We start from the raw sequence: 20,968 nt of genomic DNA on the forward strand, positions 1-20,968 counted from the left end.
AAATACATTCAAGGAGATGGCGGGATGGTCTGGTTAAGAAGGGGCATGACCTGGTATATAAAGAACCGGAAGGGCGTACCTGCTTACATTTAACATCTATTTATATTAGCCACTAACGAAAAGGAAGTTCGGCATAATATACTTCAAACTAACCTGTCTAAAGAATGAATATATTTACCCTCATTTATCCGCCGGAACGATGAAAAAAATTCTAAGCACGAGTTTACCCAAGGGTTGGATCACTATAGGTCTTCAACACCGTAATTCTTAAATATAAATCGACGTGCAATAGATTTTTTTGGGTTTGGAGTGGGTTATACAAGAAGTAACTGAAGCTGCGTTAGAAGCTACACATATATATACAGATGGTAAATTTTGGTCAGCTAACTGCCAATGATAGGTACCGTTAACGGCATACTCCTGTTTCTACTGTAACTGTATTAATAGTATTATCTTTGGCTGCTATAAAAACTGCATTATTTTGGTAACAACATATAGTAAAACTACCGCCCCCAGCAAGACGTGCGATTGTACAGTTCCAATTCAAAACCAAGGCCGCACATTGTAATCTGTAAAGTAGTATTTTTCAACCACGTAGAGGTATAAGACAATCCTATGTGTTGATTGCTGTGATTCACCTTATGTTTTGATCACTTGGGTTAAATACAAACTGAAGTCGAATTCGGGTTGATTTACAGCCTTGATCATAATAACTAAATATGTTACAGTTTGCTAGGAGTTATCTACTGCGGTTCTGGCTTACAGTGTAAGTTGGGAATAGTGACCAGCCGTCGGACGTGTCCACGTTTCCAGGGTGCTAGTAAACTGAAGAAACAACTGAAATCTGAGCATTTTTTTAGATTGCTTGCAATCCTTTAGTGCAAACCAGGACTTAGTTAGCACGGCAGCACATTGAGATGTACACAAGCCTATTTCTAAAGTTTAGCCAAATGACGGCCAATAAACTTCAGGGAGACCGTAAGTTCTTCATCTAAGTATGTAACAAACACAGTTGCTAAGACAGCGGATTCACAGAAGTAGGCTATATCTTAAAAAGACTGATTTAACAGCCTGGATGCATGCAGTAGGATGCAGGTGTCAGTGGATTGTAGGCGTCCTTGCGTACAGCGAAAGGAAACTAAAAATTGCGTAATCTTATCTTAAAACTCGCCAATTGCATCACTACCTAAATACTCTCTGGAGTCCTTGCTGTTGATTGGTGGACAAAAACTTTCGGAGCCAAAACAAACGCTGAAAAAATGCGGTCAGCAATCAGGAGTCCAGATAAATGCGTACAGTATATTAGTGAACTTGTGCGAAAAAAAAGCCACGAGGCGCGAGTAAATAAACTAACAGACACTCTAGGGTTGTTCTCATGTGGCTGGCGGCGTTGCTTAAACTTTAGACTATAGAAAAAAAGGCAAAATAATTAATAACAACTATAAACTTTAAATATAGAAAACGTAGGCAAACACCAAGGGTTAGGCGTTTGCGGCATGCGGTAAGGTGCCGTAAGCGTTGCATGAGCGGAAGGTTAACGGCTTGTCAGTAATGTAGATGTCGTTTGCAAGTTGGTCGAAGTCGGGTTCGGTTGAGGCAAGCGCCTTCGCTGTTTCCTCCTCGACATGTTGCTTCGCTTGAGTGTCAATGTTCTGCAAAAAAACACGTGCATTTTTACCTTACTGCTGATTTTTATTGCAAGTATTATTTCAAGTATGATTATAAAAGCACGGTTTCTTAAAGGTTAAGTTATTAAAAAGTTAATCTTCTTTTAGTTGTATTTTTTGGGCATAGGAGTAACTTACCATAAAACCTTTCGGTTGCTACACTATTGATTAAAAATAATTGTAAAACTCGAAAAAAAGCATTTATCCCTTAAGCTTAAGGGGTCCGTTGGCCCGCCTTTCCCTACCATGTCAAGTATGTTAAAAAAAAAAAAGAAAAAAAAAAAGCATTTTTTCAGACTTATGATATTCTAAATCAGGGGTTAGTAAACTTTAGTGTAACGCAAATGTTTTGCGTGAACGACCACGATCAGCATGAATTTATTCAGATGACGTCATAAAACAAATGGAGTTTTGGGTCTAACTCATTTCAGTTTTTAGTCGAACTCATGTGCTAATAACTGAAATCGAGTCATGGAGGTGCCAAAGCGTTTTTTTTTTGTTTTTTTTTATTAACTTCTTCTCTTTTGAAAAATGTCGGTAATTTTTTTATATTTTATGGTAAGATTTCATTTAGTCTTTCCTGGACCCCAAAATTAGTCCACGTACTCTCAAGGAGGCCCACGGTTCTAAAATAAAAGTTACCGATTTTTAAGTGGCTAATAACGTCTTGCTTCAGGCTTTTAAAGCTGTTGTATATTTGTGTTTTGTGCCAGAGAGAAATGGTTAATTTCCCGTAATTAACTTACTGTCTGTGTTAAGAAACATGGACAAATCATATTTGATACGAGACTGGAAAACATATTTTCTTATATTGCGTTTCTTACTTTAATGTCTTGTTTTGTGACGAATCCAGCCTCCATTATTTTGTCCCTGAAGCTTGAAATTGGGTCGAGATTTGTGCGAACCTCCTTCACTTCGTCACGTGTTCGATAGCTGGGGGAAAAAATAAAGTTTTATAGGTTACAATGATTTATAGGGTTCAACCCAGTGTTTCGCAACCTTTTTACACGGCGACCAAAAAACTGAACATAACTATACAGAAGTATAGCAGCAAAGCTTTTGCGACCGAATTGTATTCATTGAACTTTTTGTAAGATTTAAAGTGGACAAAACAGAAACCAGACAGTATAATTTCAAATTTAATAAAGATATACGCCAGGACTTGCTTCCACTTAACACAATTTTTTTGGAATGTAATCTTGCTCAGAACCAATTTTAACTAATTTAACCATGTAAACCAGTGCTCTTCAACGGGGTGCACGGTGCACAAAAATATGCTTGGGGTGCACCATTACTAAACGGTATAGAAGGGTGCATCACAAACTTTCAATGAATCATTAATATTTGACGTTGAATGCTTTGTATGACATGCAATAGTACTCGCAAGCAGCCTGCAGCCACAATCAAACTCTCACCGACAGTGTGTAAAGCTTCGGCAGCTCCGCTCGGTTTAATTGACATGATGATAATGATATGCATAATGGTTTTTCATACCGCTTCTTACCTCAGTTTACCTTTTAAGTAAACAGGGTGCATGAGTTCGTCACAACAAACTAAAGGGTTCACCAAACCAAAAAGGTTGAGGAGCACTGATCTAAACTACAGCAGTCGGCGACCAAACGGCCACATACGGTCTGGAAATCATTGGTTTAGCCGGTAACTTTATGCCTCTTTTGTAGTGCAAATTGATTAAAGTTTTTTTGAATTATTCAGTTTTCCTTTGAAAAAATCAATAATATTAGTATCACAGGACCTCTTCAAATAATCGTTTCTCAATTTTTTTTTCAAAAAGACATAAGCATACTTTATAATCGATAGGTTTTACTGCTTCAGCCATTTTAGTGTAGGGCAAGTCTTGCACAGAACCAATCTAAGCGAATCTAAGCATATAAAACTTTTACAGCAAATCAAACCGACTTTGGGTGGCGAACTATGGGTGCAGTCACCGTCTTAAATAATCGTTCCTAAAATAAGCAGAATAGTGAAGACCTACCTTACTCCTGGATCACTCATACTGTGCCCGTGGTATCTGTAGGTAACCAGCTCCATTAGGATAGGGCCCTAAACAAAAAGAATTCCTAAAGTTACATTAAATCAAACCTGTAAATAAACAGGGTAAAAATCAAACGTTTAAAGAAAAAATCAGTTACAAAAATGTAACCTAAATAAAGAATAATAAAATAATAATATTATTGTTATTTTTATTGTTTAAATTTTTATTGTATGTTGGGATCTAAGCCTGTTCCAACACTGCTAGTTGTTGATCTTTTTATCCATATCGCAAGATCCAAACAGAACCACAAAGGGCATAAAAAAGATCTAAAACAACTTTATTCCAGAAGAGTGGAATACAAAAACTTATGTAAATTATTTTTAACACCCTTTGTGGTTTTGTTTGAATTTTAACTAAGGTTGCATGTATTTACATTGTTGACAGCATGTTCTTTGGCGAACTTGGTGGCCTCCCTCACCGCCAGAATGTCCATTCCGTCCACTCTAATGCCGGGAATGTAATCACCACGAGTGTAGTATTCAATGCTGGCCGATGCTCGGGTAACAGATGTACCCATTCCGTATCTACAAAACACATACATATAGTCTTCTGTAAACATGAGATCTTTTTAATGTGTTTGTAAAATAGGGTAGATTAACTTAAAGTCATGCAATTTATTGGAAAGTTGTTTCATTAATTAACACTAGAGGTTATCGGACAACCACAGCACAATAAAATTCCACATTTCCACACAACATTGTGGCCTAGTAATTAGGGGTGTCAAAACGGGTTGTATCGGTGCCGATATAAAACAAATTAATTTGTAATTTAAAGCAGCGATTCTATCTTAAATAGTAAGTTTTTAAAATAATATTAGGTCAACAACTGGAGTACTGAATTTCTCAATGATCAAGTAAATTTTGTTTTAATAAACTTAAATACATTTTTTCTAAGGGTTTTATTTTATTTATTTTGCTTTGGGCAGAGTATTGATGTCATTGGGTATTGGAACAGACCGCAATACTTTCTGTCTAAAATATTGGCTTTGGAAAAAAATGCCAATATTGGAGATCCCTAGTTGTAATTATAATCTCAGAATAGGTCTTATTCACAATTCACCACATTAGGGATGACAATAAAAAATTTGGTTGGCCAGCTTGCCCTACTTGACACAAGTTTTTGTTTAATGTAATTAGAAAGCGAAATTTAATTAAAAGTTAATCACCACCTGTTGTTTTCGCAGACAAATATGCAGGGAAGTTTCCACAGCATAGCCATGTTGAATGCTTCATATAGTTGACCCTGAAAAAAAAAAAAAACTAAAGTCAACCCAGTTAGCGAACACACCTTTTTACTAGAAATGTTGGATAATAATGAGCCGGAGCCATTTTCCGATGACGAGTGGAAGCAGTAGCGATATTAAGGTGTTATCATTTTCGATTTTATACTAAAATACTACAAGTATTTGAGTCATGATTTTGCATTCAATACAGCAATTTCTACACTGAAAGGTAAATACATTGGTTTAACTAATGGAGGTATGTAAACTTTTTACTATAAAGTAAGTTCGGTCTAATAACCTAAAAAAAATAACTTTAAATGATTTAGATTATTCTATTTAGTTAAAGTACAGTAATGACACATTTTGGTATAGAATTGGATCGAGATACATTTTGTACAACCCTAATGTCCATACTCTGTACTTTAAAATAATCCTTATTTTAATTATGTTTGACTTTTGCCAGTGTTGTAAGATAAGGTAGAGCTTATATTTTTGATTAAAGTAACACACAAAGTTTCACAATATTGAAACAAGGGTTCAACACTGTTACCTGGTTTGCTGCTCCATCTCCATAGCAAGCAACACAGACGCTTTTAGTGTTGTTGTACTTGTGAGCAAAAGCCACGCCAGCTCCAAGTGGCACCTGAATAAAAACACAAGGTTGACGTTTATTGAAAACCACAAAAGTAATTTAATACCGGAGTTAAGATATAATAGCATACAGATACAACACAAAATGACGTATGTAAGTCTGCTGACTTAAACATTAAACAGTTTTTAAGTTTTGCCCAAGTTCCTAATTTCGTTCGTTCACATGTTTGTTTGTACTGTTGTTATACACCACATGGATTGAGTAGCTGAAATAAATTTGTTACTCATCAGCAATATTAAACTACGATTGAAAGTTCTGTTATAAATGTATCAGCTACAACTGTATTTCTTTTAATGAATTAACTTTTCATTACCTTTAACATAATTAATGGTTTCAGGGCATAAAGGTTAGAGCAGTGGTTCTTAACCTTTTTTCAGCCGCGCCCCCCTTTGGTAATTTTCTCATGCTTTGCGCCCCCCTATAAAAATATTTCGACAGTTTGCAATTAAACATTACTGAGAAAACAGGAAAATAGTGAAGGGCGTTGATGGTAGCGCAAAGCCCGAAAAATTTTGAGTTTTATTTGGTCGAATTGGCTAAACTGCAACCGAAGAGGCGTTTCGCATTGGACACACAACAAATTGCACAATCTCGACACATTGATTTTATCGAGCTGATTTTGACAAACGTGTTGCAAGGGCATCGACTCCACAGTTGTAAGAGTTAAATGTCAAGCGCAAATATTAAACATTGCGTTATTGTGTTTCAAAAGATGTAACGACACACAATACAACGGCAATATTGCAAAAACAATATAGTTTCGCGCAAAAAAAAAAAAAGTTCCACTCCCCCTGTTGCTATAGCCTGTTATCATATATAAAATATGGATGAAAAATAGTCCGAAAGGGCGATGGCTTTTATCGTTTATCTATAAGTTCATTTAATATAGTGCGGTGATACCAGGGATTTTCTAAAAGAGAATGAGAAGATTTGCGCGCAGCGCAAAAGTTTTTTGCAGTTTTAATGTTAAAGTTGGCAAAAAACAGAGTTTGTATATAGGAATTATGCCTAACCCAAACGAAACCATTAAAATCACTGCAAAAAGTTAAAATATTGAAGTCGAGCTCGCGCCCCCCTGTTTAAGAACCGCTGGGTTAGAGGTTGTAGTATGAATATAAAAATCTTGAGTGCTTTCTCAATACTTTGAGAATGGATAAAGATTGATTCGAAACGTTCAAAATGCTAGCTACTTCTGTATGGGCTTCAACATTCATACTACGTCTTAATGGTTTTACATATTGTATAGTCAACACAAAAAAGTAGTACCTGAGCACCGACAATTCCGTTCCCACCATAGAAGTTGTGGTGGTACATGTGCATTGATCCTCCCTTACCCTTGGCACATCCTAGCTTCCTTCCTTTAAATACATAAGGGGTGTGAATATGTTACAACGTATACAGCAAGAGTTGTGAAAGTTACAACTAGGGATGTCTGATACTTGACATTTTATTTTGATATTGATTGTCCAATTTTGGCCAAAAACAATTGTGATAGAGCCATACAATCCGATACCAAATGATGTCTTAAACATGCTCAAACAAGAAAAATTATGAAATTGAAATTTTCAGAGGTATTATTTTGTTACAGGTTATTAGGACACAATTGTCTTGTGAAATAGTTTAAGTTAGTTCCAAAATCTCAAAGTAAAATTGCTGAATTAGATCAAAGTTTGATATTAGACAGGCACTAAAACTGCCTTAGTTTTGGACTACAACCGATACTACAACTTGGCAACAGGTATCGGCTCCGGTCAGATTTTATCGCACATCCTTAATTACAACAAGTAAGCATGCTGGTTAATAACTATTTTTATTTCCCATTCAGTAAAAATCAGCCAATCTACAGCCTCATTAAAACGCCTGGCCTTGCAAATTGTATTAGAAATTGCTTGGGCAACAAATTGTACTTTTAAAAAAATTGAACGATACAACTCAAGTACCAAGGGGCAAACCATAAATGCAGCGAAAATGCTTGCACAAAATAAAATTTACAAATGTCACAAAGATGGTTTAAAATTTCAACTCAAACTTACCAAAAAGTTCTGCTAAAACTTCGGAAACAGCAACACCTCGGACGTAAGCCCAACCATGAGCTCTGTATGCTGTGATCACATCATCTTGTGGAGTTAAACCAGACTCAATTCCAACACAACAGGCCTCCTACAAAACAAAAAATACATAAGATATCCTGTCGGACCAGTTTAGGATTTATTTTGGCCTAAAAGTTTTACGGACACAAATTTGGTTTAAATTGAAATCAACACATGAAGTAGCCATTAAGCACATATAACATATGCTTTTAAGAGGTAAACAAAGGAGAATAAAACACAAAAGTATTCAATTAAAATATACCCCACATTTCTATTTTATTACCAATTTAAAAAATCTGTGTCACAGAATCTTTGCACTCCAAAGGGGGAATCGGGCCAAAGTACATGTTATCTAAATATGGTTGCATATTTTTATATTACGTCTTACAACAAACCATTTGTTAATTTATTACCTGTCCATCATAAAGGTGACAAAATCCTCTGATGACCTTTTGCTTGTAAAGCGCATCAGCCTTCAGTTCCATGCGTCGGATAATTTGCATTTGTCTGTTGAAAAATATTTCATTTTGGTTTTACACACTTATGTAATAGTAGGGGTTAAAATGCCACAGAAAAATCTCTTAAAAATGAGTTACTAAAACCTTAACAATGAAAAAGGTAAACTTTTTCTAATGTTAATAATTAATTTAAAGCTATAAAAGTCTTAATTAACTTTACAAATATTAAAAACATTTAGAACTACAGCAAAAACAAACATTCTATTTTACATGCTATTGGTCATGCAAAATATCTGCAAAATTGCTACCACCACTTTCATGACCTACGTATAATATTTAATTGCATCTTCTTTTGCGCAATAAACACTTTCGTCCGGACCTTTTTCAAGCTTGTGTAGATCAAACGGTTTCACTGCAAATGTACTTTCAGCTGAATAGTTTCGCAATCCAACAGCCTAACAAAAATAAAACTTTTTATTTGCTACTTGTGGCATTGTGGACCCCTATGGTAATTTTGACAAGTGTACCCATGATTTTTTCAACACTTTTAGCCTGCAACCCAAAAGATTGAACATTTAGCTGATTTTTCCATATGTTATATAGCCAGGTGGGAAAGTAAGGCATGTTTCCCACACATCCGCGATCATGGCCGAGCATTTTATGTAAACTGCGTTCAGCCGTAAAACAAAGCCAAAATTTTCGTCGCACTGAGGGTTTTCAGCGTTGAAAATTTTACAAATAACGTTATTACAGGCGCGCAATGTCAAGCTGCTTATAGTAGCGAGTTTCACTTTTACACCCAGTCACATCAATTTTTTAGCCATGCACCAGCAAGATCTTGTCAAGCTCTGCCATACAATTTTGTCAGGGTTACCTAGCATTTACAGCTTGCAGTGCACTATAATATAATAAAAAATAACACACTTTCTACAAAGTTGATTAATCAGTCTTTCATACTTTTTTGTGTTACAGATAGGTTCTAGCTTCTAACACAGGAGTTCTGTGTAACGCTATAAAATTTATTGAGTCAAACAATTCAGAACTAATGTCTTCCCTTCCACTCATTTCTTAAATTTGTTACTATATTTACTAAAGTTACTTCTCCTGAAATACATTTGGAGGTGGTCTAGATTCCTACCACTTTTTTACAGTAACAAAACTAGTTGTCAAAATAAAAATGGCAAGCAAAAAGTAACTATGGGAGAAATATAAAGATACCATTTGAGCAAACACACTAACGCAAATAATTCAGCTATATAAACCCCAACAACAAAATTATTTTTGCACACAGGAGTTTAGGATTATCCTAAAGCCGTGATCAGCATTGTAGAATCATACAACAACACATATTATTTGGATAAGGGTGCGGGTAAGCATTTCAGTATATTTATTCTTCCACTTTGCAATTTTGATTTTGTTGTCTCGTTTTCTCACTTTTTCCTAAAAGAAGTGGTAAAATTCTAGACCAGCAGCTTTGCAGTTGTTTTTAATCTATATTTACCTTTTGTTGCTGTTTAAAGCTTTGGAGAAGAACTCCAATGGACTTTCTCAGAGCCATCGAAAAGTTTAAATTAACAAGCTCAGCGTTTTAAATTTACCTAAAAAAACATCTGCAACAAAACAATGCAATCGATAATTTGTTATGAAAACACAAAACAGTTCACTGAATGTCAAAGTTCTGTTTAACCTGAAATAATGCAAAGGTAACACAGCCTCACATTACGAAAACTAAAACAGCAATTTAAATAGCAAATACCACATTAACCCATCGAACATAAAGCGACAAAACAGCAAAAGTTTAGCGGGTCACAACAAGATATCAAATCGCAAGTTTACGCTGCCCGAAAAATGTAGGAGTAGCAGTGTCTACTTCTTCTTGGACACACCGACAGTGCGACCACGGCGTCCGGTGGTCTTGGTGTGCTGTCCACGCACGCGCAAGCCCCAGTAGTGGCGGAGACCGCGATGGGCGCGAATCTTCTTCATTCTTTCGATGTCCTCACGCAGTTTGTTATCCAGCTGGTTGGAGAGCACCTGGCTGAACTTGCCGTCGCGGGCGTCCTTCTGCCTGTTCAAGAACCAGTCTGGGATTTTGTACTGACGCGGGTTCTGCATAATCGTGATCACACGGTCGATTTCATCGTCGTTCAGCTCGCCGGCGCGTTTTGTCAGGTCGACGTCGGCCTTTTTGCAGATCAGATTGCTGAACCTGCGCCCGACGCCCTTGATGGCGGTCATGGCGAACATGATGTTGCGCCGGCCATCGATGTTCGTGTTCTGGATACGCAGAATGTGCTGAAACTTCTCGGGAATTACGAGAGACATTTTTAACCGATCCTCGCCTTGCCAACGTTACGAGCAAAAAGAACCCACAATGCACCGCCGGCCCTGCTCACGCCTCGGTGACCATTCCATCGAATGACGTCATAATCACAACACGTGTGGAAAATTAGAAAAGGGGCATCCTAAATACTCCTATTTTATTATACTTTATTGGATAATAAATTAAATAAGTCGTTGATTAAATAATAATCTAGCCCCTTTAGGTTTTAAATACATTACGTAAACAATATCATAAAAAGAATCTGATGGGAAAATGCTCGAGGTAGTTCTCAAGATTAATTGGGAACAGTCGTCTTTTAAATCAGGATTACTAGGAAAAGTTATAAGCGGTCAACCCCCAATTGGGATGTTGACAACCTTCTAAAAAATGAGTATCAGAGGTAAGGACTTGTGAGTTAATTTAGGGGTATTGCATGCTTTTTTGAGGTGTACTTAAAAAATTACCTAAATTTCCATTTCTCGTCGATGACATGATCTCGGTTAACTTTTTAAACCTAGATGCAAGAATACTAAAATTAAGATCTTCCAGCACTTATATATATTTTCTCCAACGTTTCGGCTACCTATAGGTATGCCTTCATCAGGGATTATATAAACAAGATGTTGAAAAAAATAACAACATAGTACGTTCAAGTCATTTGTAAAATAACTTAAGTCTATGTAAAGTCATTTGTAAAAAACTTAACTATTAAAATTGATAAATTCGTTGGACTACGAGCAATAACTCAGGTTTAACGCAATCCAAAACGCAACATAGAGCAAGTAAATAGTTTTATGTGCAAAACTTAGCATAAATACCCAATTTTATAAAATGTGTTTAATAAAAACACTTCACTTCAACCCAAGTGATTTGTCCTAATAACTTAAGTCAATTCATTTAATAACTTTAGTGCACTTAACTCAAATTATAAATTCATATCACTACAATACTGCCTGGTAGTAACTAAACATTTATAAATGTAGGAAATTCCTTCAAGGCGGACACAACAGAGCAATTATGCCACCATTTCACTCTTCGATTGGAAAGGTTTTGGTATGGTTTATTTGTAACAACGCAACAATCCAAAAAGAACAGTGACATCACACGAAAGGGGATTGAATTTGAAAACGCGTGCGCTGTGGCTGAAATGGGCAAGCAAGAAAACATTACCAATGGATGCAGGCGCCGTAAAAATACTACTAAAAGGACTCGTGTCAGAAGGTAGTTCAGTTTTACGAAATTTAGTCCAGTCAAGACGTTATAAAAATGCGATCAACAGAAAGACTGAACATCTGCAAATGAGCATGCCAATGGTATTTTGGATATGTTAAATTAATGAGCAAACATACCTGGGAGCGAAAGATGCCTTTATAAAGCGTTACAGAAGAAAATGCGTTGAACTGTTGGGAGCGAATAAATTTCATTTTCGTAAAGCCCACTTCTGACGAACAAGCATTCTTAAACTGCAATTCGCTGTGCATTTTAAACAAGTAATTAATCCCAGCATTTACATGTAGATGAGCAACTGTCCATCTCTATATTCACAGGTAAAAGAAACCACCGTTCAAAAGCGATTGAAGTTCCCAAGTAGAAAAGGCAAAATGCGAAAGAGTTGGTACCGTTGTTTGCGATAAAACATGCCTCGGAAGCTAATTAGAAAGAAACCTGGCCAACTACGAATGCTAGACATTCTTTGCATGGATTCTATTGTTCAGGTTGCAACCTCTTTTCTTCTGCTTGGGGCGCGACCTCCGTATCTTGGGAGTTTTCCTCTTCAGGTGGACTAGGATCTTTGGTGTCGCTTGGTTTGGGATCAGAGTCCTCCTGCAGTGAAGAAGAATCTGTTGATGGACCTTCCTTTGGTGGAACTGCATCCGCCGATTGATCTTTGGAAGATTCGATGGAAGATGCAACTTCATTAGCTGAGGAGACGTCACAGGGTTGCGCAGCAACAACATTTTCCCTCTTCTCCGAAGTATCTTCCACAGGAACAGTTTGAAGATCACCCTTCTTGTCAGTGAGCGACCGGGAAGAGTTATTTTCCTCCTCATTTTCCTTCTCAAGTGCTGGATCACAGGGAGGACTTTTCTCTTCTGTGTTTTCCTCTTTGGGTTTCACAGAACTCTCTTCCGAAGACACGGGAGGTTGCTCCTTCGTTGAATCTTCTTCTTTAGGAGAATGCTCTACATCTGCTGATGATTCTTCCGTTGTTGACCTTTTGGAATCTGTCGTATCGTCATCTTAAAACAAAGATTAATTTCGATATAAACTGTTGTTACCAGGCATATTATTAATTAATAACAACTTCTCTTTTTATTGTTAACCAACGTTTCGGCAACCTATTCAAATCGCCTTCTTTCAAGTAAATTACGCCATTCGTTGTTTTTAAATAAAGACCAATTTTCTGGCAAATCAAATTTTTATATGAGGTCGGTTACAAAATTTGGGGGAAACATGAAACACTCAATAAACAAGTTCTGTGATATATTATTGATATTGAAGTAAATTATTGACATCAGAAACGTCTAGCAAAGCTAGTAATTTAAGTCAGACACTATTTACACATAATAAAAGGCATATTTTGCCGACAAAGGCGTCGTCAATATATCTTATTTCAAACTAATTGTTAATTCAGCTTTGCTGGACTATCCTGCTGATAGAGATCAGGAATTAAGGTCGACATTTATCTTGCAAGGGTAAAGGAAATTTCCAATATCACATATTCAGTGCAACATTGTTGACATTACCAACTAAAAAAAAAATTGGGAGCTATCGCAAAAACAAACGGAGAGCAATTTGTAACAAAAGGTTTAAATAACAAATTCTTAAATCAATAAACAAAGTACTTCGACAACAGTCAGTAGTCTTTATAAATAACATAAAAAAACAATGAATCATAAATTGAAAGCAAAAACGCTTTAACAAAATAAACTCACCAGCACTCAGTTGCTTCTTGTCTAGTTTCTTTGCTTCCTTCTTTTTTGGCTTGGTGGCCGTCTTAACTTTAGGAACAGAGGCGGAGTCGCCCTCATATTCCCTCAACCTTCCCAGCAGGTTGTTCCTTTCTGCTTGCAAAGCTCGGCTCAAGCGCTCCAAGCGAGCCTGCTTTGTCTCCAATTGCTGGGTCTACAATACAACATCTTTTATAAATATTCTGTTGTATTGAAAGCCTGATATTAAGTATATCTCTGGGTACACTACACACGGATCTGTAGTGTAGCTTCATAATGAATTGCAAAGGCAAAAAGGTCAAGTAGATAACTTTAAGTTCGTATCGAAACGTCTTAATCAAGATGATGTCAATCTGCTCGACCTTTTTTTTGCCTTTTAAGTATATCCCTTGTAGGAAAAAATGCTAAAAACAGGGTTAAAACGCCGAAAGCCGTGGTTCTCAAACCGGAGTCTGAATGTTGCGCAACATCTTTTAAATACATTGAATAAAATATTATCTTATCACTAGTACATCTTTAATGAATCGTTCGGCTTTTCGTTAGTTAACATAAGTATTGATTTGCTTGTTTGAGTCACATAACATTTACTCTCTCTTTTAAAAGAAGAGATTTTATCACACAATATTCACCAGTGATTCTAAACCGGGTGCCATTTCTAATGCTCAAGGGTGGCGAGAGATATTTGAGAATCTTTATGAACTTAATTTTTGCTAAACTCTTACCATTTTTTGTAAAGATTAGAGTAGAATAAATCCAATTATAACTTCCTACATTATGTAGAGTTGATGTTTGTTGTTCCAGTTCCGTTTATTGTGAAAAAATCTAGTGAATTACGTACGGAAAAATCTTGCAGGGGTGCCGCAATCTATTTATTATTTCCGAGGGGTGCCGCTGGCCATAAAGGCTGAGAAACACTGATATACAAAATACCGATAACAACCCCCAGAATAAATTGCCCAATATGAAACACACAATTAAGCAAAATTAGCTGTATGGCCAGCAGGGCTGCGGAGTCGGTTAAAAATAAACCAAGTCCGACTCTGAAAAAAAAACCTGAGTCCGACTCCGGTCAAATGTGCGATTTTGTCGAGTCCCGAGTCCGGCCCTGACTCTACAGCCTGTATTCCGCCAAATTTAAGTAACTAAAATACCGTGGATATTTAGCAATCCAGTTATATGGGTGTCGTATAATTCATTCACTCACAATACATGGTTGAAAAATACTATATCATATCCCATTCCACCTTTATAATTTACAGTTGGCGGCAATATTAGTTACTGCGCATGCGCATGTCGGACTCAGGTAGTTTTACATGGTCTTACTCGAGTCCGTATTCCGACTCCGCAGCCCTGATGGGTAGTGATAAATTTACACAACTACCCACATAATCGACAGTGTCCGCCAGTGCTTTGGTGGAGTCCTCCCATTTTTTCTGGACCTTCATTCTGTCCTTCTCGGCCAACGTAAGTTTTTTTCCCATCTTGTCCATCTCGGCGCGGTACGAGTTGAAGATCTGGTTGCTTTTTTCAAGTGTCGATTGGAACTCTTCGAACTTCTCAGAGTAGTATTCGAGCTGTAAAATAGTTAAAATCTCTTTAAAATGTGTGGTATTGGAAATCACCTTGACCCTTGCAAGATAAAGTCGAACTTTTTTTAATTCCTGATTAGTAACAAAGGAATGCTGTAGCAAAGCTAGCCATTCAGGTCAGACACTTTTAAATGATCTTAAAGGATGTGTATTTGGCCACCAAAGACATCATCAATATATAAGTACCTGAAATTTTGCCAGCTTTCCTAAAGTATTCTGTTGGGAGATTGGTAATTAGAAAATCACACTAAACTCACTGTAAATTTAGGCTTCTTGCGCATTTAAGCAATTACTTTTTTAAGATGCTTGTTTGCAAAATGTTAAACACAAATGTACTTAAATACATTAAATGGTTTTCGTTTGCAAATGGGTAAAACAGAAAAGAATATATTATAATGGCTTGCAAAAAAAAAACTTGTTGGTTTGGATAAAATATAAAATAATTTGGTTGTGGGTTGTCATTTGGCCGATGGTGACATCATCAAGTTCTAGGTTAAAATCAGCGCTTCAATAAATCTGAACTTCTTTGAACAAATTGGTAAATAAAAACAACAAGAAAGGTTTTATTTAAATAAAGTAAAAAATATTTTTTTAATGTGTTTTTAGAAAATAATTGCAATAAGTAATTTGGCTTATCATAACAAAAAAAAGAAATAGGAATTTCAACTTAAAATTTTCCTCAACCTGAGCTCTAAGTTCCTTCTCCTGCTTAAGTTTGTCCTCGTAGAGTTGAGTTCGCTCAACGAGTTGTTCGAGGAGTTTGGTCTTCTCCACGCGACTCGCCTCCTTTTGTTCCGCTTGCTCCAGGAGGTTCTTCTCGATCTGCTTGGAGAGGATCTTGTCCTGCGTCTCGTACTGCTTCACTAGGTTCTCCATCGCCTATGCAAATCAGAAAATCAAATGTTTAAACAAGGCATTTTGATATGACTAAGTCCAAGACAAGTCATTTGTAAAAAAACTCAAGTCCAAGTCAAGTTATTCAGGAAATTACTTGAGTCAAAGTCATGACTTAAGTCCAAGTCAAATCGTTTTAAATAAACTTTGATTTGGCGGCTATAAACACATTTTCACCAGTTTTCATTGCCCCGATAAAGATTTTTTATATAGGTTATCAAAATGTAGGTAGATTTATTACTAAACAAATATTTGTATATTTGCTAGAAAATTTTTTTTTATAATTGATACAATGCCTGGCAGCAAGAAATTTATCCAGTTTAACGACCTAATTTTCTTGCAAATTATTGTTCTGCTTATCTAAAATACCTTCCTATTCTATGAAATACAATAAGAAAAAAAACAAAGTTTTGTATATACCATTTAAACCTAAACAAACAAAGATAAAAAAGAACAAAATCTTTGATCTTTATAATTGAACAGTTGTTCTTTCAGACAATAGCACTGAATACTTTACTCACGGCTTCCCTTGCTTGATAATTCTTGACAATCTCGTTTAGTTTTCCTCCCATTCGCTCGTTCTCCGACTGAAGCTGGTTGCTACCGGCAACAGCAGTCTTCATTTGGTTCTCGATGCGATTTAACGTTGTCTGAATTAAAACAATAAAGGACAATGTTACAGCTGATTCATCTAAAAACAAAACAACCAGAAGCGTATTGTGTACATTTTGTAGTGACATCTGAAAACATCAAACCGGGAACAATTCCCGATGCCAAACGATGGTATCAGCACATGTCCGATACAAAAGTTGACAACAATCTCGAAAACAACGATACAGAAGTTTGAACATCGGCTCTTAAACCCCCTTCAGTCTTAAACACAAGAGATCTAATACCAAATGATGTTTTTTGAAGGATTTTTAAACTGAAGTATTTACACAAAGCTAAGCTGCATTAACTAAATGGTTATCATTTTTAATTTTTTTGTTTGCTGATTCGATACTAAATAATATGGGAATTTCAGTCATGGTTTGGTATTCAATGCAGCAAATTCTGCTTTGAAAGATAAATTTATCAAAAAATAATTTTTAGGTTAAATCTATTAAAGCTTGTTTGAGCAAAGCAATGACAGCATTTGTTAAAGGACCAGATCGCAATTTACTTTTTGTCAAAAATACCAGATATCATTATTAAAAACAAATTTCAAATATCAGGCCTCCCTAATGGCCTGTAGTACTCCAACTAGCTGCACTTTGTGCATATCTTGATTTTTCAATTTCAAATATTTTTTTCACAAACGCTGTTTAAATATGTAAATTTAAAGCTTTTTAAAATGTCAAGATTAATATAATGCATGTGACATTTAAAAGGTTCTAGTGCAGTATACACAACTTAACTGAAAAAATTTAACTGCTATATCAGTTTATGTACAAACATATTGTTTAATTTCAAATAAATTTTCTTTTAAATATATGGTCCTTAGGTCTAACTTTTCTAAATGTACACAAACCACAAGAATAAAAGTACCTGGAAATTTGAAGCCATTTCTTCTCTCAAATTAACTTCTTCCAAGGATTTCTTGCAATGGTCTTCCTATTTTTTATACCAAAAAGATTTTATTCAAATAAATATGTTGTAGAAAATTTGACAATCTTTTTTTGTTATGAAAAGGTGAGACTTTTGCAAAAATGCTAGTGAAAAAAAATCATATTTTTACACTGATGATGGCATGCATTATTACCAAAGAGCATATTATGGATTTTATCGAATACAATGCCCTTATTTATATTAAAACTCTTAAAATTGCATTTACGTATAGTTAAAGCCTCATGTACAATTTTTTAATTAGGTCCCAGGCCGGATAAATTGCATTGGCGGGCCATTAGGCGGGCCAGATAATGGCCCGACCTGATCTAAACATATATAAAATAAATATATGCTGTTTTTATTGTATAGCAGAATGCACAAATCTATATCATTCCAAATAAAAATAAACCTATAAAGTGGAAGTAAAAATGATTTAGGATTTTAGTTTCAGAATGGCACCTAGCTTATTGGAAGCTTTTAATTTTAACAAACACAAAACATTATTCTCACCTGAAGTGCCTTGTTTCTTTTCTGGAGCTCCCTAGCGAGGTTTTCAATCTTGGTCTTGGCGAGGACAGCTCGACTGTTTTCGCTCTGCAGTTGTTCCTTTTCTTTGAAGGTTTGGGCCTGAGACAAATTCAGAAAATTAGAAAAAAACTTTTTTTTTCATTAAAAGCAGGGCTTGGGAGGCTCAGTAAAATAGCATAGGCTCCGGCTTCACAAAACACATATACAATGGCTCCAGGTCCGGCTCCGTAGCAGTAAATTTTAAAAGTTGCTTTAGCACCAGAGTTGGATCAATTGCATTAATTTAGTTCAATTATCAATTTTACAATTACAATTACTTCCATAAATGTTTCAGTTACATTACAATTACATTAAAAACTGTAATTAATTACATCAATTACAATTGATCGAACTCTGTTTAGCACAAGCTAATTTAACTTGCATTTGCCACACCAAACTGTTTAGTAGTTTTTATTTGAGCTAAAGCAAATAAAAATTCGATAGCTTCAGCTCTAAAATTTAAAATGGTTCCGGCTCAGCTCAAGAGTCCACACTCCCCATCCCTGCTTTCCTTTTAATTACGCTATACTACTGTCAAAGGCTGAACGTAGTTGGTTACAATTTGAGAGCCACAAACCTGTTTTCTTTGGCTTAGTCGAAGTTGCTTCTTAAGCAGCTTCTGTTGCTCCAAAAGATCTGCATATTTCTTGCACAGGGCGGCTATCTTCTCTTCTGGGCTTTGCAAGGTGTTCAAAGCCTGCATCATCATGCTAATATCCTTGCCTTAATAAAAGTAGGTTGCCACTTTAATTACAAACTTTTCTGAAAACAAGGGCCAACCAACTAAAAAACAACCGCTATTCAACATAGGCCAAATTTATTCAATGAAACATACACACATATGTATGTTAACAACTGAGATCTCTGCAATGGCTTTCGTTGTACTAGGCCAAATATAATGAGAAAATATTGAACATGGAAAGTAAAAGCATTTTTCACAAATATTTTTACAAATATAAAAAAATGTTTTGCTTCAAATTGTAGCCATGCCAACTCTAAATCAGAAGAACAAGACAGCTGTTATGTTTGTTCACAATTTACAAGTGATAACTCCCTTGGCACTCTTACTTCACACCCAAGGGAATTTGAAGGGGTGAAAACTGCAACATTCTTTTACATTACTTTAAAAAGCATTCAACTACAATCTTAACATAGGTACAAGGTTTTAAAACTTAAATTGAAATATTTTAACTACAATTCTACATTTGATAGTAAGGTTGTTAATATGGTTTGATTTTGATAAAATGAATGAACAATATGGACATACATGTACCTGGCATATTTTGCAGTTAAGTCAAAATGGCAAATAATGACAAAATAATAAAATTTTGAATAAAACTTTTTATTCAGTCATTTTTATACCAAAGATGGACATCAGTACATATAATTCATAATTGATATTTTTGCGTAAATCAAAAAAAATATACATAACTTGCAGCATCAGGTGTTTGACAAGCTGCAAAGACAGATGTGACATTATGTGATACATTGGGTGAGAATTTACATTTCTTTAGGAACCCACCAAGTCTAACAGTAGGCTTTTGTTTCAATCCGTTTTCACCGATAAAATCGTCAGGAATTGGGGACGGACTTCCCGATGACGACTCATCCCTGGGGGTGCTTGGGGTTGAACTGGAGTAACCTTCCATTCCTGACAATAAATAAGCAATATTTTTATTTTTAATACTACTAATACAGTCAAATGGTGGGCAAAAGATTGACAATTAAAAGGTAAATCATGACGGTGTAAACAAGCACCTAGGTCAGAGGTTACTAAAATACAGCCAGTCGGGTTAAATAATCCAAGGCACATTTTCTTCATGAAGATGAACTACAGCTAAAAGGTTGTTCATTGCGATTCCAAATTAAGTTCCAATAAAATATAAAATTGTACAAAATTTGTAGAGCCCCCTGACGTTTCTATTACATTATTTATATTTTTTTGCATATTGATAATCAATTTAAAAAAGTATGACACATATATTTAAATCCGGGCGACGATCGTAAATCCTATCAGTTATCTGGCCACTTTTTTACTTGGTGATGATGGCGAGTTTTGTAAACAAGGATATAATGGCATTAAACCCTGATCAGTTGCACATACTAATCTTTACCAATAATATGTTCTTTTGAAAAAGGGTTAATTAATGCTTTAAAACAAACCTTTTTAAAAAATTGTTTAAACAGATAAGACAAAAGTTACTTAAATCCATAAGAGTTCTGTGGTTCTCAACTTAGGCCCCTGTTGGTTTGTTAGGTAGTTTAAAAGGTCCATAAAACAGCTTTTACAAATCACATTATTTTACTGGAATTTAAATGATGCTGAGTCATTTAATACAGAAAGAAGTTTAATGAGATGCAACAGGACAGGAGTACTGATTTGAAAGTTATTGTACTGTGATGCATACTGGATAATTATAGTAGGGAGAGGTAATTACCAGTAAGGTTTGTGACATCATCATGTGGTGTCATGGGGGAGCTCTCATTGGATGATGTTGGTGGTGGATTGACGTTTTCGGGGGTCTTGGTCCCGTCTTCACGAGGGCTCAAAACTTTCGGTGAAATGTCAATTTTCAATTCCTCGGCTGTTACCAAAGGATTCTCCATTGTTAATTGCCTGCTTAATGTTAAACTGTTGAAACCTTATTAATTTAGAAAACTAAATAAACAATCTTTAGAAAACAGAATAAAAAAGTGATTTTAAGATATTAGATGCACTTTAATAAGCAGTAAGCATAGGTCGAAAAATATTTATTTAATGGGCGCTGGTCTAGAATCCTACCACAATGCAAATTATTTGGGTTAGGGTGCGGGGTTAGCGTTTGGGTTAGGGTGGGTCAAGTATTATTATTAAATAATGAATATATTAATACTTGACCCACCCACACTCAAACACTAACCGACACCCTAACTCA

The 20,968-nt window shown here is 35.7% G+C and overlaps 3 protein-coding genes across 3 annotated transcripts; all 3 read right to left on the bottom strand.

Annotated features, from left to right (window-relative positions):
• Positions 1 to 896: 896 nt before the first annotated feature.
• LOC146137376 (pyruvate dehydrogenase E1 component subunit alpha, mitochondrial-like) lies at positions 897 to 9,754 on the bottom strand. Its single transcript, XM_083394923.1, has 11 exons — positions 9,644 to 9,754; positions 8,470 to 8,597; positions 8,098 to 8,191; positions 7,628 to 7,754; positions 6,861 to 6,952; positions 5,493 to 5,585; positions 4,889 to 4,962; positions 4,094 to 4,244; positions 3,661 to 3,728; positions 2,492 to 2,600; positions 897 to 1,652 (listed from the first exon to the last, which is right to left on the bottom strand). The coding sequence occupies exons 1-11, from the start codon at positions 9,698 to 9,700 to the stop codon at positions 1,482 to 1,484; spliced, it is 1,164 nt and encodes a 387-aa protein (XP_083251049.1). The 5' UTR covers positions 9,701 to 9,754; the 3' UTR covers positions 897 to 1,481.
• Positions 9,752 to 10,500, bottom strand: LOC146137377 (small ribosomal subunit protein uS13). The gene has a single exon (XM_083394924.1). The coding sequence runs from the start codon at positions 10,465 to 10,467 to the stop codon at positions 10,009 to 10,011; it is 459 nt and encodes a 152-aa protein (XP_083251050.1). The 5' UTR covers positions 10,468 to 10,500; the 3' UTR covers positions 9,752 to 10,008.
• A 1,013-nt stretch (positions 10,501 to 11,513) lies between these two features.
• LOC146137378 (beta-taxilin-like) lies at positions 11,514 to 20,717 on the bottom strand. The gene is made up of 10 exons (XM_083393921.1): positions 20,492 to 20,717; positions 19,576 to 19,704; positions 18,631 to 18,776; positions 17,997 to 18,113; positions 17,427 to 17,492; positions 16,421 to 16,549; positions 15,690 to 15,884; positions 14,802 to 14,990; positions 13,402 to 13,591; positions 11,514 to 12,705 (listed from the first exon to the last, which is right to left on the bottom strand). The coding sequence occupies exons 1-10, from the start codon at positions 20,658 to 20,660 to the stop codon at positions 12,170 to 12,172; spliced, it is 1,866 nt and encodes a 621-aa protein (XP_083250047.1). The 5' UTR covers positions 20,661 to 20,717; the 3' UTR covers positions 11,514 to 12,169.
• Positions 20,718 to 20,968: the final 251 nt, after the last annotated feature.

Source organism: Ascidiella aspersa, chromosome 7 (assembly GCF_963924565.1).
Source record: "Ascidiella aspersa chromosome 7, kaAscAspe10.2, whole genome shotgun sequence".
In the NCBI taxonomy this organism is placed as follows: domain Eukaryota; kingdom Metazoa; phylum Chordata; class Ascidiacea; order Phlebobranchia; family Ascidiidae; genus Ascidiella; species Ascidiella aspersa.

Bases quoted from the DNA above. Each gene is read 5' to 3' on its own strand.
- LOC146137376 (XM_083394923.1), bottom strand. From the start codon at position 9,700: ATGGCTCTGAGAAAGTCCATTGGAGTTCTTCTCCAAAGCTTTAAACAG. The intron at 7,755-8,097 runs GTAATAAATTAA...TTTGTTTTGTAG, and splicing joins GTCACCTTTATGATGGACAG to GAGGCCTGTTGTGTTGGAAT. The intron at 4,245-4,888 runs GTGGTGATTAAC...TGTGTTTTGTAG, and splicing joins TTTGTCTGCGAAAACAACAG to ATACGGAATGGGTACATCTG.
- LOC146137377 (XM_083394924.1), bottom strand. From the start codon at position 10,467: ATGTCTCTCGTAATTCCCGAGAAGTTTCAGCACATTCTGCGTATCCAG.
- LOC146137378 (XM_083393921.1), bottom strand. From the start codon at position 20,660: ATGGAGAATCCTTTGGTAACAGCCGAGGAATTGAAAATTGACATTTCA. The intron at 19,705-20,491 runs GTAATTACCTCT...ATTTATTGTCAG, and splicing joins TGATGTCACAAACCTTACTG to GAATGGAAGGTTACTCCAGT. The intron at 18,777-19,575 runs GTGGGTTCCTAA...ACTTTTATTAAG, and splicing joins AAAGCCTACTGTTAGACTTG to GCAAGGATATTAGCATGATG.